Here is an 18742-nt window from a genome sequence, read left to right as displayed (position 1 = left end):
TGTTATTGGATATCCTGGTATAGAAAAATTGTTTTGTCAATATAGAATCTTAATCAATTTTTATAGTTTTTCAGGAGATTTTAAAATGTTATTCCTTTTTTACTTACTTGTCTGATTTTTCCATTTTTGTCTCATCATCTTCCTCAGTCTTTTTGTGATAATTTCCTTATCTTTCAATCATTAAAAAAATATTGTGTTGGTTAACCATTTCATGCAGGTACCGAACCCCATTTGTGGTTTGTAGCTTTAGTTTTCAATATAAAACATTTTAAACTTTACAATGGCTAATCAAAATAATATAAGACTGTTAGATGCATACTAAACTGTTTATCTGAGGGCATGTCATTCCAACATGCCATTTCCCTCCAAAAGTTTCTGTTTCAATAATCCTTCATTGAAAGATTATTGAAACCCATAATATGAAGCCAGGAAAGAAAAGACAGAGGTGTCAATTAAAAGTAATGGAAAATCAAACTGTATTAAAATATTTTTTATTGGAAAAGTACTAAATTTTTGAGATAACGTTTGAAGGAGATGGTAATGACACCACCACTGATTTGGAAATCTGTGTGGCTATTGATAGTAAAGATTGTGCTCTGATCAGGTTATCATTAACTTTTCATGTTAGTGTGTTGTGCATGTGTTGCCATTGTAAGTGATACAAATGTCATCTATTCCAATTTGAAATTCCCAGTTTATTTTCTCTTGTTTCTTTTTGAGGTGGAATTCTTCTTTTACATTTTTCAAAATCATTTTACTCCAAAGTTTCCCATTAAACATTCCAGTGTTGGTAATATTGTTTCTCAGATATAAGCCTATGCAGAAATTGGATGGAATAGGGGACGGCTTCGCAGGAAGTGGACAACAGGTTCCAAATTCTGCAGAACAAACCATTGTAGCACAAAGTCAACATCATCAGCAGTTCCTTGGTAAGCCATGCCATGTTAATTTTAGTAAACCTTTGATGTTTTCTATTATTTGCAATTTCTCAGTTTATGTCATAGAACCTTGGTGTCAAACAGCACAGAATTGGGCCTTTTGATCCACAAGATTGAGGCCAACTTTTCTTGCCCATCTACACTACCGCCATTTATCCGTATTAGGTCAACATCCTTATACAACTGCCTTTTTAAGTCTAATTCTAAACATAATATTAGTATCTGATACCATCAACTCCAATGATGGAGTGATACACTCCTCATGTAAGAAAAAAATACTCCTTCCTCTCACCTTAAATGTATCCCTCTCATTTCTGATACCACTACCATGGGAAAAAGATTTTGTCATGCCAGTCTTGTTTGCTTACATCAGGTCACCTCAAGCCTCCTTTGTTTTAGGGAAAGCAAACATAGAGTCTCCAATCTCTTCCCATGACTAAAGTCCTCCAATCTAAGCTTTATCCTAGCGAATCTCCCATGCATTCTCTTCAATGCAAGCATATCCTTGCTATAATCCAGCAACCAGAACTGCATACAATATTCAGTGTGGCCTAACCAGTGTTTTATAAAGTTGCAACATAAAATCTAACTCTTAAATTTTATGCCAGGACTATGTGGCTAGTCCTCATTCCCTGCCTTTGGCCCACACCCCTCTAAGCCCCATGTACCTATCCAACTGATACTGTTGTACCTGCCTCAACCACTTCTTCTGTCAGCTTGTTCCTTGTACTCACTACCCTCTGCATGCAAAAGTTGCCCCCAGATCACTTTTAAATCTTCCCACTCTCACCCTAAATCTACATCCCCTAGTTTTGGTCTCCCCTACTCTGGGGGGATAAAACTTTCCATTTAACTAAGCTTCTGTAATTTTAAACATTTATATAAGATTCCTGCTCTTTCTCCTACATTCCAAGGAGTGAAAACCTAGCGTGGACAACCTGTCCCTCTAACTTAGATCCTCTAGTCCTGGCAACACCCTTGTAACTCTTTTCTGCACTCTTTCCAGTTAACTTCATCTTTCTTTTAACACTACACAGTACTCCAGGTGCAGTCTCAACAGCAACTTGTGCAACTGCAACATAATGTCCCAACTCCTGTACTTGATGCCCAGACTGACGAAACCCAGCTGCTAAACATCTTTTTCATCATCCTGTCTATCTGTGATGCTGCTTTCAACTAACTCTGCACTTAATACGTGTAAGTCACTTTATCCATGACACTCCCTAGTGCCCTACCATTCATAGCATAAGTCTTACCCTGGTTTGACTTTCTAAGGTGCATCACTTTATACTTAACTATATTGAAATCCATTTGCCGCTCCTTGTCCCACTTCCCAACCTGATCAAAATCTCCTTGTAATCTACAATACCTGTTTTCACTGTCAAGAACGCTTCCTATTTTTTGTCATTGACAAACTTGTTGATAAAGCCTTGTGGATTTGCTTGCAAATTACTTATATAGGTAATGAATATTAAGGTCCCAACATCAACCCCTGCGGCTCACTAATAGTCACCAGTCTCAATTCTGAGAAACATCTTCAACCCCCACTCTGCCTCTTACCTCCTACCCAATTTTAAATCCACCTAACCAGATCTCCCTGGATCACATGGGACCTAATCATCTAGAATTGCCTGCATGCAGGACCTTGTTGAAAGCCTTGTTGAAATCCAAATAGACAACTACCAGTGTCCTATGCTTATCTACTTTTTGGTTACCTCTTCAAAAAACTCTGAAAGGTTCATCAAGAACAACTCCCATACACAAAGCAATGCTGACTTTCCCTTATCAAACTTTGTCCACCCAAATGCTGGTAGATCCGCTCCCTCAAAATTCCCTCCAGTAACTTCCCCCCTAGTGATCTCAGGCTGACTGGCTTGTAGTTCCCTGGCTTGTCCTTGCTACCCTTTTTAATCAACAGAACATTAGTCACTTTCCAGTCTTTAGGAACTTCACCACTGGCCAATGATGAAGCAAGTATCTCTGTAAGAGACTCTGCTACTTCCCTGATACTGACTGAGATTGCTTTTGTGCTAAATGATCAGGTGGGTTCAAAGTTGGTTAAGCTGCCCAGGATAGTTTCCTGAAGTAATATGTCGATGGTCCTCATAGAGAAGGGATAATACTAGATCTCCTCTTGGGAAAATAAACTGGGCAGTGATTGATGTACTGACGGAGGAGTCCTGTGGAACCAGTGAAAAATAATTCTGTTGGTTTCATGATATTTATGGAGAAAGATAGGACTGGTCCTTAAGTTGAAGCCCTAAAATGGGGGAAAGCCAATTTCAGTGGTATCAGACAGGACCTTTCAAAGCTTGAGTGGTAAACATTGTCCTTTGATTTCAACAAAGGCTTTGACAAGATCCCATACAATAGGTTGCTCCGGAAGGTGAGAACACTAGGGATCCAAGGCGACAGAGTCAATAGAATACAAAATGGGCTAAGTGGTAGGAGGCAGATGAGATCATGAGGTTGTTTTTCAGATTAGAGGCCTGTGACCGTTGCTGTGCCACAGCGATCATTACAGTGTCTTCTGTTGTTTGTCATATACGTTAACAATTTGGATGAAGGTGAAGGCAGTACAATTAGCAAGTTCACAGATGACACCAAAATTAGTGTGTGGTGGATAGTGGAGGAGGTTGTTTGAAGTTACAGAGAGATATACACTCAGTGACCACTTTATTAGGTTCACTTGTATACCTGTTCATTAATGCAAGTATCTGAACAGCCAGTTATGTGGCAGCAACTCAATGCATAAAAGCTTGCAGACATGATCAATAGGCTCAGTTGTTGTTCAGACCAAACATCAAACATCGGAAGAAATGTAATCTAAGTAACTTTGACCATGGAATGATTGTTGGCTAGTTTGACTATCTCAGAAACTGCTGATCTCCTGGGATTTTCACACACAACAGTCTCTAGAGTTTTCAGACAATGGTGCAGGAGAAAAAAAACATCCAGTGAATGGCATTTCTGTAGGCGGAAGTGCCTTGTTAGTAAGAGAGGTCAGAGGAGAATGGCCAGACTGATTCAAGCTGGCAGTAACTCAAATAACCACACATTACAACAGTGGTGTGCAGAAGAGCACCACTGAATGCACAACATGCCAAACCTTGAAAGCTGATGGGCTACAACAACAGGAGACCACACTGGGTTCCTCATAAAGTGGCCACTAAGTGTAGATCAACTGGGAAAAGTGGGCAATGGAATGGCACCTGGAATTTAACTCAGACTAGTGCAAAGTGATGCATTTTGGGAAAGTAAACCATGGCAAGGCATACACAGTGAATGACAGAGCCTTGTGAAATGTTGTTGAATAGAGACAGCTCATAGTACAAATGTTGTATTCCCTTAAAGTGACAACACAGTTTGACAGGGTGACAAAGAAGGCGTATGACAAGCATCCCTTCAACCAAGGCACTGAGCACAACAAGAGTTGTACAGAGCATTGATTAGCTAAATTTGGAGGATTACCTTTTTGTTACGGTTGCCTCACCACAAGAAGAGCGTGATTAAGTTAGAGATGATCAAGAAAAGATTCACAAAGCTGTTGCATGGATTGGAAGGCTTGAGTTACAAGGAGGAATTGAATAGGCTGATCTTTTTCCCTGTAGCAACAGAGGCTGAAATGTAATATAATAGAGATCGATAAAATGATAAGAGGCATAGGTAAGGTAGAAAGCCAGAGTCTTTTCCCCTCATAAGGGAGTCTAGAACTAGAGGGGAGTGCATTGGTTTATGGTGAGAGGAAGGAAGTTTAAAGATGATCGAAGGAATGAGCTGTCAGAGGAAGTGCCGGAAGTGAGGATAGTTACAACATTTCAAGTCAAGTCATTTTTATTGTCATTTCGACCATAACTACTGGTACAGTACATAGTAAAAATGAGGCAACGTTTTTCAGGACAATGGTGTTACATGACACAGTACAAAACTAGACTGAACTACGTTAAAAAAAAACAACACAGAGAAAGCTACACTAAACTACAGACCTACACAGGACTGCATAAAGTGCACAAAAACAGTGCAGGCATTACAATGAATAATAAACAGGACGGTAGGGCAAGGTGTCATTCCAGGCTTCGGGTATTGAGGAGTCTGATAGCTTGGGGGAAGAAACTGTTACATAGTCTGGTCGAGAGAGCCCAAATGCTTCGGAGCCTTTTCCCAGACGGCAGGAGGGAGAAGAGATTGTATGAGGGGTGCATGGGGTCCTTCATAATGCTGTTTCCTTTGCGGATGCAGTGTGTAGTGTAAATGTCCGTGATGGCGGGAAGAGAGACCCCGATGATCTTCTCAGTTGATCATTTAATCCAGACAGCTGTTTGAATGAGCAAGGCATGGGAGGATATGGAATTAATGCAAACAAGCTGGATTAGTATAGATGGGTATGATGTTCGCAATGGACACAGTAGGCTAAAGGACCTGTTCTATGCTGTACAAGTCTGTGAATCTACTGGCCATTGAACTCACTGCTACAGATTAAAAATCCTCCTGGGTTTGAATTACAATATCAAATATACAGTATTAAGGTGAGGTAGATCTTTGCTTAGTCCAGAATCATACTATTAAAATGATCAAGGATACATTGATAGCATGTTGTATTTGCTAGGTTACAATTCCTTGACATTTCCTGTTCATGTCAGATGCAAAAATAATTGCAATCAAAAATTAGTTTTTAGATCCTCTTTTTACTTTGCCCCCTAATGCTTATCATTAAAAGTTAAAACAACTGGTTGTAAGAGGAGAAAAATCTTAGGTCTATATCCTCTATAGTTTAGAAGAATAAGTGATAAATTTCATTGAAGTATACCAGAATTCTTTGTGGTGCCTACAACACAGATATAAGGAGGCTGTTTCTCCCAGTAAAGCAGTCAAAAAAATAGGCATCACAGTCTGAAAGTAAGGTGTAGGTTATTTACAACTGAAGTAAGGAGAGACTTCATCATTAAATAGCGAATCTCAAGAGTTCTCAGATTCTGAGGATGGGCAGGAAAATAGTGTTTCATATTCAAGATCGGTCATCTTCTTTCTTACTCTATGAGCCAAATGGCTACTCCTTCTCCTGTTTTTTCATAGGAATTCCTATTCCTCTTTATCTGTTCCCGCTATGCCCGCAGGCTCTGGGTCTGTTTGTTGTTCTTAAAGCAGTATTGTTGTCTTCAACTTGTAAAGCTGAGCAACATGCAACACATAATATTGAAATCTCCTCAGGCATGCACCATAAGACAGCCCAGATAATGACATCTCATTTTCAGGGCCAATAGCTTTTTCAACTATTGGTCTATCAATGCTCAGATGCTGTGGCTGGAGAACACGGTACTGTGAAGAGCCCAGGAAGCAGAAATTGGCTCTTGTCCCCCAAGATCCATCCTCCCACATAGCACCAGCCTCTGGAAAAATCTGGTAGTGCAGAGGCACTCTGTGTAAAAATAAAAGTCGTATGCACGTCCAAGAAATGGTGCACTGATCATCAGGAAATTCTTCGTAATTCATCTGTATATTGTAGAAGTTAATGGGCGTGTTGTTAATAGCTACCTATATTTATGGGAAGGCAATGCCAGTAAATCCAAGTGTTCTCAGTATAATTGAATCCTTGCAGAATCAAAGTATAATTTATGTATTTCAATTACCCTGTTGATATAACAGGAGTAAATTGAGATGTGTGGTAAAAATCTGCAGCAGTGATTTGGAAGGAGCCTGTCAAAAAGAACATGTCCTCCATGAAGAGAGCAGTCCAGGCAAAGAGTGTGTGCAAAGATATTTCTTCTTTATTATAGTGATGAAGGCTTTGGAAAATCTGAGCCTCTAAATAATTTGTTCACAGGAGAGGCACAAGAAAGGTATAGTTTTTCCGAAGATTCTTGTTAATATCCATGTCAATGTGGTGCTGCCATATTGTCACCACTTAGGCACTCATTAAACAAATTTTTCAGCTAAAATCTTAGTTCAAATCTTTATGAACTTGTATTGTTTGAGCAGCCTGTACTTGTATCTGACAGTGCATAATTGGGAATCTCAAAGTCAACAGAATATCCTTTTAAGTAAGAAGTAAAGCCAAAAACTATGACATTCTTATACATCTTCTGAGACTGTTATATACTTTCAACTCTAATTTACGTTGGTACAGGCAAATCTTTGGCATATTGATGTAATCACATGATGTATGTTTAACCGTAAGAACAGTTCAGATAAACTGATGGCCATTATGGAAGTTTACAATGCGGTTTACATAGTATAATTTTACTGAGAAATGATCAACAGCGCAATCCAATGCTGGTAGTTTCAAAACTGGATAATGTAGCATCCAAAAATTGGCATTATGCAAATCCAATTTCTGGAATCATCCACTTAATAATTTCATTGTTGTGACAAGATGACCTAGACATTATGTTAAAACACAATGGAAACTACTCTGTTTAATGAGTTGTGGGGCAACAGCTACATTACTTTCATTAGAAAATAAATTAACCCCATACAACACAGTATGTAACTAAAATCTTCAAAGAAATTAACATCATTGAAAGAAGTCCAATTGTAGTCAATAAATCATTTCAATGACAGAAATTTTAAAGTAGTTCAATTATGGCCTTCATTGCTGTATCAGGTACAGTGAAGCTTGTAAGACCCATTATTATCAATAAACCAAGCAAAGTTTGTCTTATCTAAAGAACCGTGTTAACAAATGTTTTGTTTTATTTATTCCCATGATAGATGCCTCCCGTGCTCTTCCTGAATTTATAGAGCTTGAGGTTGGAGATAGTTCCTTGTTGGATGGCATTACTGTTGAGGACATCAGAACACTACAGATTCTATATAGGGAACACTGTGAGGTATGGATTTTAAAGGCAACAAGTAGAGTTGCAAGAAAAACTTTGTGAACCCTTTACAATTTCCTGGTTTGCTGAATTAATTACTCATAATATTTGGTCTGATATTCATCTAAGTCACAATATTAGACAACACAATCTGCCTGAAGTAATAACACACAAACAATTGTACTTTTCATGTATTTATTGAACAGGTTGTTTAATCATTCAGAGTCCAGGCTGGAAAAAGTATGTGAACCCGTGTATTTAATAACTAGTAGAAGCTTCTTTAGTGCAATAGCCTCCACCAAACGTTTCCTGTAGCTGCTGATCAGACTTGCACAATGACAAGGATGAATTTTAGACCATGCTTTCGTACAAAACTATGTCAGTTCATCAATAGTTCTGTGATACCTTGTCCTCTTAGGTCATGCTACAGCATCCCAATTGGGTTAAGCTCTGGACTCTGACTTGGCCATTCCAAAATGCTAATTTTCTTCTTTTTAAACTATTCTATTGTTAATTTACTCTTATGTTTCGGATCATTGTCTTGTTGCATTATCCAACCTCTGTTAAGCTTCAGGTGATGGACTGCTACCCTGACATTCTCCTGCAAAATATCTTGATACTATTTTGAATTCATTGTACCTTCAACGATTGCAAGCTGTCCAGGACCTGAGGCAGCAAAGCAGCCCCAAACCATAATGCTGTTTCCACCATGCTTCACAGTTACGATGATGTTTTGGTATTGATGTGCAGTGCCAATTTTCCTCCAAATGTAGCAGTGTGCATTTTTGCCAAAAAGTTAAACTTTTGTCTCATCTGTACACAGAACATTTTCCTAGAAGTGTTATGGAGCATCCAGGTGGTCTTTTGCTAACTTGAGATATGCAGCAGGTGTTTTTTGGAGAGCAGTGGTTTCCTCCATAGTGTCCTTCCAATGTTCTAGTTCAGTATTTTCCCATTGTGGTGAACACATGAACAGTCTTTAGCAAGTTCTGGAGATATCTGCTGGTCTTTTGCTGTTACCCTTGGGATCTTTTTCACCTCCTTCAGCATTGCACATTGTGTTCTTGGTGTGATCTTTGCAGGATGCCTACGCGTAGGGAGAGTAATAACAGTACTGAGTTTCCTCCATTTGTAGACAATGAACAATGTGGACTGATGAACACTCAGGTCTTCAGAAATGCATTTGTAGCCTTTTCGAGTTTCATGCATCTCTACAATTCTTCTAAAGTCTTCTGAAAGTTGTTTTGATTGAGAAATAGTGCACATAAACAGATCTTTCTTGAGAAGAGCAGGCTCTGTCAATAACCTGACTTTGTGTCTTTTTTATAGGGCAGGGCACCTCTACAACCCAAACCGCCAATTTCATCTCATTGACTGGAACACCTAACTCCAAATAGCTTTCGTAGAAAGCATTTCCCCAGAGGTTCACATACTTCTTTGGACCTAGCCTGTGATTGTTTAAGTGGTGTACTCAGTATTGATGAGAAAAATTTTGTGTTTTATTAGTTTAGGTGGATTGTGTTTGTCTATTATTGTAACTTAGATGAAGATCAAACCACATTTAATGAGTAATTAATGCAGAAAACCAAGTAATTGCAAAGGGTTCACAAAATTTTTCTTGTAACTGTATATTTTATTCACAATTCACAGTGTAGGCCTCTTAAAAGTAAACTATTTATCTTTTTATTGATTTATTTAATATTTATTTAGAGATACAGTGCATTCTGACCCAATGAGCCCACACTGCTCAATTTCACCATGTGACCAATTAACTTACTCATCTGTCTGCCTTTGGAATGTGGTGGAAACCCACAGGGTCACGGGGAGAATGTACAAACTCCTTACAGACAGTGCGGAATTGAACCTGGGTTGCTGGCGCTGTAATAGCATTATGCTAACCACTGCACAACCGTTATCTCATGCAATTCCACAGTAATCCTTGCCAGAACAACCAGAGCAAAACATAATCATTGAAATGACATTAACCTTTTTCATCAAACTGTGATTAATACTCTTTACGAATATCACTACTTTACTTGGCATTTCAGGATTTTACTTTGGGGAACAAAAGAGATAATTAAACCTGTATCTTTATTTTAAATCATTTGTAAGATTCCAGGTTCTCTTCCTAAGACACAGAAGACCTCGTATAGACAGTGCCCATCTTTTCCAGAAATGTGTATTCAGTCCTTTACACTGTACTCTTTTACTTATAAATTTTTGTTGTCTTAAAGGCAATACTGGACGTAGTAGTGAATCTTCAATTTAGCCTCATTGAAAAACTATGGCAAACATTCTGGCACTATAGTCCATCCCCTACACCTGATGGGACTACTATCAATCAAACAAGGCAAGTTACTGACTTTATTTTGACTTTAACAACTCGATCAGTTTTCTTAAACTCAGTTATATGGAAGAGCAAAACAAGATTCTGGAGGAACATAGTAGGCCAGGTAGCGACTGTGGAGGGAAATAGACAGTTAACTTTCAGGTCGAGACCCTTTATCTGGACTGCTGAGTCCCTCCAGCATATTGTTTGGTGCTGTAGACTCCGGCATCTGCAGCCTCTTACGTCTCTCTTTAGCTGGATGGAAATTGGTCTAAGTCCTTTTTAGAGCACAAGATAAGTAGGTATCAGAGCTACACCCACAAGAAGATGGCGCTAGCAAACAATGTGACCAAGGGCGGTGACTTCCAAGCAGTTTACAAATTTATTTATTTCACTCCTTTTATGTCTTTTCCTTTCAAATGTGTTTCTGCTACTAGTGGACCCTTTGACCTACATTTTGGTGGCTTGGTTTTGGGCTGATTGAGTGATCTGGTGTTTTGCTGCCTCCAAGAGGGTTCCATGAGGCTTCAAGCGGCCTCGAGGCCAAGAAGCTTGGAGACTCCATGATCGACTATTTCTTACCAATCTCAATGATGGATTCTATTTCTTGCCGATCTCGCTGATTAAAGCTCTGAAGAAGATTACAATCATCGAGGCAGGTGCAGAAGGCGAGCTGGTGTTCGGCACTATCTACCAGCCTCTTAACTTGCTGCTGCCGGAGGAAGGTGTCTGCGTGTGATGGTTCCTGAAAGAAGGTCCCTGTGTTTGAATGGTCTCCCTTCCTCAATGCTGTCTGAAGATGGTGCCAAAGTCTGTGGTTTGTGGATTGGATTCTCTGGGTCACGTTTCTGATTGCTGGTTACTCCTTTTTTTGTTGCACCTTTGGGTGATTTTGATCGGGGCACCCTGCAGATTCTGAACACTGATCTGAACTGAATTTGGACTCTTTTGATTCTGTGTTGTATATTTTGTGATTTTTGCTCATTTGTTTTGTTGCTGCTTCCGCAATTTGTTTTAATTTTCGTGAGGAGTTGGTGGGGGGGGGGAGGTTAATGTTTTTTTTCTTTGAATGAGCTCCATGGTTTTTCTTTGTTTCGTGGCTGTCTTTGGGGAAAATGAATCTCAGGGTTGTATACTGCATACATAGTTTGATAATAAATGTACCTTCAATCTTTGAATTGGACATTTAGCAACCTTTTAATGATGCAGGCGGGCTGCCAGCATCTAAGATAAATTACACAATATCTAGGTCTGATTTGTATTTCTAGTAGCCTGCAGGTATTTTCTAATCAGAGTTGGTGACTTTTTTTATTGAGAACATGTGACCAAATTGGCAAATAATGTTCTAAAAGAATCTCTCACTGCCAGAGTAATTTTGAGCAGAGATTATCACTGATTAATGATTATGGACTTTTTTTTAAAAAGGAAAACGGGTGAGCCTTGTTGCTTATTTATGTTCATTCATTGTTTAACAGGGAGATTGAAATAAATGATGCTTTTTGGAAACCTTTTCAGAAATTATTAAAATTAATCTGCTAAAAAGAGAATTGAAAAATAAACACAAGAAATTCTGCAGATGCAGGAAATCCAAAGCAACACACACAAAATGCTGCAGGTTAGGTAGCATCCATGGAAAAGAGTAAACAGTCAACATTTTGGGTCAAGACCCTTTTTAAGGTCTGGAATGGAAGATGGAAGACATCAGAATAAAAAGGGGGGAGGGGGAAAAAAGATAGGTAGAAGGTGATAGGTGAAGCCAAGTTGGTGGGAAAGGTAAAGAGCTGGAGAGGAAGGAATCTGATAGGAGAGGAGAATGGACCATAGGGGAAAGAGAAGAAGGAGGGGCATCGGGGGAGGTGGTAGGCAGGTGAGGAGAGGTAAGAGGCCAGAGTGGGGAACAGAAAAAGGGGGAAGAGGGAGGGGAAAAAAATTACCAGGAGAAATCGATGTTCATGCCATCAGGTTGGAGTATGAGGTGTTTCTCATCCAGCCTGAGAGTGGCCTCAACATGACAAAAGAGGAAGCCAAGGACCGACATGTTAGAACGGGAATGAGAGTCAGAGTTAAAATGGTTAGCCACCGAGAAATTCTGCTTGTGGCGGATAGAGTGGTGGTGCTTGACAGAGCAGTCCCTGGATTTGTGACAGGTCTCACCAACGTAGTGGGCACTGACAACCCCAGCAGAATCTCAGGCAAATTGGTGCCTCACCTGGAAGGACTGTTTAGGGCCCTGAATGGAGGTGAGGGTAGAGGTGAATGGGCAGATGTAGCACTTTGGCAGCTTGAAGGGATACATATCGGGGGGAGATTAATGGGGAGGGACGAATGGACAAAGGGAGTCATGGAGGGAGCGATCCCTGCAGTTAGTGGGGAGGGGAGGAGGGAGGTTAAAAAAAGATGATAGTATCCCTTTGGAGATGGTAGAAGTTGTGAAGAACGATTTGTTGGATGTGGAAGCTCATGGGGTAGTAGGTTAGGACAAGAGGAAATCAATCCCTGTTAAAGTGGCAGGAAGATAGTATGAGTGTGGATGCCCGGGAAAATGGAAGAGATGTGGGTGAGGGTAGCATCAATGGAGGAGGAAGGGAAACCTCAATCTTTGAAGATGAAGGACTTATCTGATGTCCTGGAAAGGAAAGCATTATCCTGAGAACAGATGTTGCAGAAATGAAGGAAATGAGAAAAGGGAATAAAATTGTTAAAGGAGACAGGATAGGAAGAGGAATAGTCAAGATAACCGTGGGAATTGGTAGGTTTATAAAAGATGTCAGTAAACAGTTTGGCTCCAAGGATGGAGACAGAGAAACTGAGAAAGGGGAGGGAGGTGTCAGAAATGGACCAAGTGAATTTAAGGGCAGGGTGGAAGATGGAGGCAGAGTTGATGAAATTGACAAGCCCAGCACAGGTGCATGAAGCAGCATCAATGCAGTTGTCAATGCGGCGAGGAAGGGTTGGGGAGGATTACCGGGGAGGGCTTGGAACATGGACTGTTCTACATAACCAAAAAAAAGGCAGGCATAGCTGGGTCCCATGTGAATCTCCATGACTACCCCTCGAGTCTGGAGAAAGTGGGAGGAGCTTGTTGAGGGTGAGGACCAGTTCAGTCAAACGGAGGAGGGGGACAGTAGAGGTGAACTGGATGGTTCATTTGTTAAGGCCTTTAAATAAGTCATACATTTGCACAATATCTGTCGTGAAGAAGGGCCATGACTAGAAATGTCAACTATCCCATTGCCTCCACAGATGCTGCTTAACCTGCTGACTTCCTCCAGCTTTGATTCTTTCACATGTTTCAAAATCCTTTTCCATATAAACAGCTAATACAAGTATTATCTATATTGAACTACCGTAATTGTTGTTGTTTGGTATGGCATGGCCTGGGAGGGGAAGACGTGAGTCTGTTCACTCGGGAGCTGGGATTGGATTGATCTTCATCTGGTGTCTCATCCGCAGCTGTTCCATCAAGGGTGGCCCTGAGTTGGCATCTCTTGATGGAGTCCTTGCAGCACACAAGCCTCCACACAACACCGATGTGTTAATCCAGATCATGGAGGATCCAACTAAATAATATCAGATTTCTGAACAGTTCAAAGAACTTCACGATGAAAAAATTCTCCCAACCACCCCTTCCATTTTCCAGCCATAAATTCAATATTTATGAATGTGGAAGCTGGATAGTAGAAAAATACCAGAATCTTATACAAAAATAGAAATAGTATATGGGAACATTCATGTATATCCACAGAATTTTCCTCGAGTCTGAATTTCTACCCATTATTCCCATTTTAAACATATTCTATTCAGTGCTGCTAAGACAATTCAGTTGCTTCGAATTTTCTTTTCAAAAAACAGTAAACCTTTGGATTTGCTCTACTCTTTTACTGTAATATCTCCATTGTTTAGAGCCTTAGCTAACGTATGAGCGCATTCAAACTATATTTTGTCACAATTTTCAATTTAATCTGCCAATGCCTTAGGCATGTTAAGTTGGATCCAGTGGCCTTTGTAGTACTTGTCAGGGATATAATAATCCATCATGCAATTGCAGAATAAAAATAAATCATTTGTTATAGATGCTTTAATTATTTCTGATATAACAGTTCCCGAGTAAGAGAAGACGGACTCTTGACCTCATGGTCTACCTCATGATGACCTCACACTTTGTAACAGTAATACTTTATTCTGCACTCTGTTACCGTACTACCTCAATCCACTATTGTAATAATTAATCTGTATGAACAGTACCTCAGCTTTTCACTGTAATTCAGTCCTTGAGACAATAATAAATAAATTTATTAATCTAATTACTAATAAATTCCATATCTGTTCTGCAGTGAGAATGAAATAGAAGGTAGACTTCCAAAGGCAAAGCTTATTGCTCTGTGCAAGAATGATTCCGTCCTCAAGTGGATGTGCACCTGCGATCATGTAATGTACCAGGCTCTGGTGGAAATCCTTATCCCGGATGTCCTCAGACCTATTCCTAGTAAGTACAGTGCAAACAGCTTTTCTAAACTTTCAAACTATTTGTAAGATGTATAAAATTGCTAATAATGAATTATTGTTTTGTTGCATTTGTTCAACAGACATCCCTTGATTCAGATCAGTTTATTTTGTGTATATAATAAGCCCTGAAGAAGTTTGTATTTTCCATATTTGAAATTATCATAGCAATAAGACTTTAGCAGCAGGGGCACAATATCCTGCTTTCCATGTTTTGAAACGGAAAAAAAAGTATCATAAGCTCCCTATTAAGTGTAAGCAAGAGTTGTGTCAGAAACTCTAGGAGAGTATTTTCCCTCTTAAAAAAAGCATGGTTAAGGAGATAAATAAAGTGCCAGAGTCAGTTGATTGAACACCGAGACCATAACTGTTTACATGGTATATTAATGTTTTAAGGGAAGGAAACTTCTGTCCTGTAGCCAGATCTGTGAGTAATAATATAGGAAGACAAGTTATGAAAAGGGTACAATTTACGAGATATTGATTGATTAGGTAAGCAAGCTGAAAGTTTGGCAAATGGAGTAAAATATGAGAATATGTGAAGTTGTTCAGTTTGAAATGAAGAAAAACAAGATATAATTTAAATGGAGAAAACCTAGAGAAAATGCAGCTCAAGGGATTTTTGGGGGGTCTCGTACACGAAGCACAAGTTGGCATACAGTCGCAGAAAGCAGTCTTGAAAACTAATGAAATGCTAGCTTCTAACAGTATTTCAAGGGGTTCGGAGTGTAAAAGTGAACTATTACTACAGCTGTACAAGCTACTATTAGACCACATCTAAAGTGCTGTGAATGATTTTGGTCCCCTTTTTTAAGGAAATATATAATTGCAGGCAGTTCGGTTGAGTTTCATTAAGGTGATTCAGGCTCTTAAGGATTATTTTAAGAGAAGATGTTAACACATTTGATCAGGTTAGAAGAATGAAAGGCAGTCTAATTTAAATATGCAAGAGGTGGGATACTGTAGGACGGGGCATTATCTTAAGAATAAAAGGGAGCTTTTTTAATACTTACACTGTATTCATAAGAATTTATTTTCTCAAACGGCTGTATCTTATAATTATTTACCTCGTAAAACTGCAGAACTGGATGTATTCAAAACAGATTACTAAATCAGTAAAAGAAGTGAGAGTAATGGGCAGGAAAAGTGGATGAGGAAAGTTGAATCAGCCACGATCTCATTGAATGACTGAATGCCTCTTCCTCTTTCTATTTCCCATGTTCTTAAAACCACACCTGAGCCTGTCATCTCACTGAGAATGGTGCTATAATTTCCCATGATATTCTACGTAGTAAAGTATTGGGATAGGAAGTCACTATGGAAGTGAAGTTAAACTTTAGGAAAGCGATTGTGTTAAATTCATTTTGCAATATGGAATAAAAGGGCGTAATTTGAATAAGTTTGTTCTGTGTTGAAATTCTCACTATAATCTAGATAATCTTGTGAGAGAACATTGTATGCCAGATGCTTTTTGGCTTTACTTGATTATGCATTGTGTTATTAACAAATTTCAGATTAGCTAATTAGAAATTGCCTGCTGCAGCCACAGGCAGCACAATTTCTGATGTACACTGTTCATAGTCAATATCAGAGTTTTTTCATCTTTACACTCAAAATAGTAAATCATGTTTTAGACTGTTACTTGATGATTCCCAGTTAAGCTTGACTTTTCTTCCACGTAACCAAGCATTTATATTCTCTTAAAAGAATTTGATTTGCACCCTTAAAATGCAAGTAATTTGAATCCTATTCTTTAAAAAAAATCTTTAAAATGCATTTGGGAGAGTTATGGAGCTGATGTACAATATCTACCATCATAATGCCCATAGCTGAGTAATCCTGAGTGAAGGCAGTAATGTGGCCTTATACTCAGTAGAGTGCTGGCATGGGTCAGTGGTGAAATCTGCCAGCAGAACCAGTGTCAGATAAACTTGATGCAAGTACAGTAGAACTATTAAGCAAAGAGCAGATGGAGACTTCCTTAAAAGGGATTAGAGTTGTATTTATTGATAATTGATTTATTATTGTCACATGTACCAAGGTACAGTGATATACTTCAGTTTTGCATACCATCCATACAGATTATTCCATCACATCAATGTATTGAGATAGTACGAGGAAAAAGCAATAACAGAATGTAAAATATAGTGTTATAGTCGCAGAGAAAATAGTTCTTAGTTACATTTACAGAAAATTACATATTTAATATAATTATAAGAATTTGCAGTGTTTATCTATTATTGTTAGTTTTTATAATTAAGATTTTTTATGTAGTTGAGCAATTTTGAACATTTGTGAGCATCACAGGCATCCACAAACAAAAATGGCAGTTTTAACACCTACTGAGCCTGAAGCCTGGCCTTAGGAATATTCTCAGCATGCCGTCAGCACAGCCTGACACTCGTGTATTGCTGATGAGCTAGAGGGCGGCACTCTACATCGTACTGGAAGAACTAGTGTCATTGTTAGCAGAAGATCTGCCCTGATATGGACACTGTCATATTTCTGTTAATCTTATCAAATGAAATTATGGAACTGCAGCTTGTGCTTCCACATTGTTTTTCTGGTACCTCATTTATGTTGACAGCGTGTAACCAAATTACTGAGTAATCAGATTTCTGTCTATCGTTATGAACCTTGAAGACTTGCATTCACAATAAATATATTTTCTTTGTTACATAACTCTTTTAATTGCTTTTTTAAGGATTGTGGAATAAGTACCTTCATCAACTTATATTCACTGTCCCGGCAGATTTTAATCCAGCTATTTTATATTATATATTATCAGTTGACATTATCACTGCAGATTATTCTGCTTTTCAGTATTTATTTTTGGCATGTCATTTCAATGCTACTTCTCTTCGGTGCATTCCCATTCCATTACTGCCACTGCTAGTGTATTACTCTCTATCATTGGACCCCTCTTTTATAACTCCGTGATGACATTGTTCAGATCTACAGGAAGAGCGTTGTTGAGAATGCTGAAAACATTATTCTCCACAGCAGTTGCTTTTTCAGCTGCCATATCCAATGTACTTCTCCCAAAATGAATCTCTCGTGCCATCTGTAACACTGCATTTAAAACTCATCCTTTTATGTTGCCACCCTGCCCCAAAATTCTTTTCTATATTTTCTTGTGCACTTGTAACTTTGTAAATAAATTTTCTTTACCAAATGCATTTTATACAACAGGTAATTGCAGTGATATTAACAAGCATTTCAATTTGCATCTTCAATCAAAATTATGGGTAGAATTTAGTTAAAAATAGCTTTTGTTACAACTCATTGAGCTGTATTTACAAAGGTTAGTGAAGATATACATCCAAAGAAATTCATGAATAAATCCTACTAAAGATATGTTCAGCTGTACAGTTGTAAAAGGATTCAACTATTTTTTAGTTCCTTGTTGCTGAAATCATTGCATGGGATTGCTGAAGTTTTTTCGTACATAGATTGGTAAAAAGATGATCAACTTTAATATGGTTATCTTTGCACAGAATCACTGATGTTGGTCCATGCATAGGCTGATTAAAAACATTGTCTTTGCTAGCATAGCTTATTGTTTGATGCTTCTATAGTTAGTTCTGTTGATCCAAATAAAATCCAAGAAAAGACAATTGCATGATAGACAACTCTTGGTGGGGGGGGGGGGGGGACTTGCTGTTAATCTATATAGCTTTAATTCATCTTTGTCATTGTTAGGTGCCTTGACACAAGCCATTCGCAATTTTGCAAAAAGCCTTGAAGGATGGCTGACAAATGCCATGAACAATATTCCACAGCAAATGGTTCGCACCAAGGTGAGTATAAAAGAATTGTTCTAAACTAAATGACTTATAATTCCAAAAGCTTTAAATATTTAGAGCCCTTTGCAGAAATCTAAATAATTTTATATAGTTCATGAAATATAGAATATTGATAAATTTGAAGCTAGTATTAATAAAAACCTAATTTGGGGCTAACTTATTTGCTTGCCCCCAAACTATTTATATTCCAGGCAGTACAAGCCTAATCTATTTAATTTTTCATCCTCATTTAACCCTTGAAACCCTGGTAATGTTCTAGTGGATTCTTGGTGTTCTTATAACAGACTATTTCCTCTATATTGCAACCATCTAGATAAAGATACTAATACATTGTTAGCAACACACACAAAATGC

The 18742-nt window shown here is 38.6% G+C and overlaps 1 protein-coding gene across 3 annotated transcripts in view; it reads left to right on the top strand.

The window, feature by feature from the left end:
* rfx3 (regulatory factor X, 3 (influences HLA class II expression)) overlaps positions 1–18742 on the top strand; it is a 312575-nt gene that overhangs the window by 259489 nt on the left and 34344 nt on the right. For all 3 annotated transcript variants that reach the window (XM_073072399.1, XM_073072385.1, XM_073072389.1), the window contains 5 exons: positions 808–929; positions 7647–7765; positions 9985–10100; positions 14414–14565; positions 18285–18382. In XM_073072399.1, coding sequence (XP_072928500.1) covers positions 808–929; positions 7647–7765; positions 9985–10100; positions 14414–14565; positions 18285–18382 — 607 coding nt within the window. The remainder of the gene's footprint in view (positions 1–807; positions 930–7646; positions 7766–9984; positions 10101–14413; positions 14566–18284; positions 18383–18742) is intronic.

Source organism: Hemitrygon akajei, chromosome 2 (assembly GCF_048418815.1).
Source record: "Hemitrygon akajei chromosome 2, sHemAka1.3, whole genome shotgun sequence".
Classification (NCBI taxonomy): domain Eukaryota; kingdom Metazoa; phylum Chordata; class Chondrichthyes; order Myliobatiformes; family Dasyatidae; genus Hemitrygon; species Hemitrygon akajei.
This window is presented reverse-complemented; position numbering and strand designations above follow the sequence as displayed.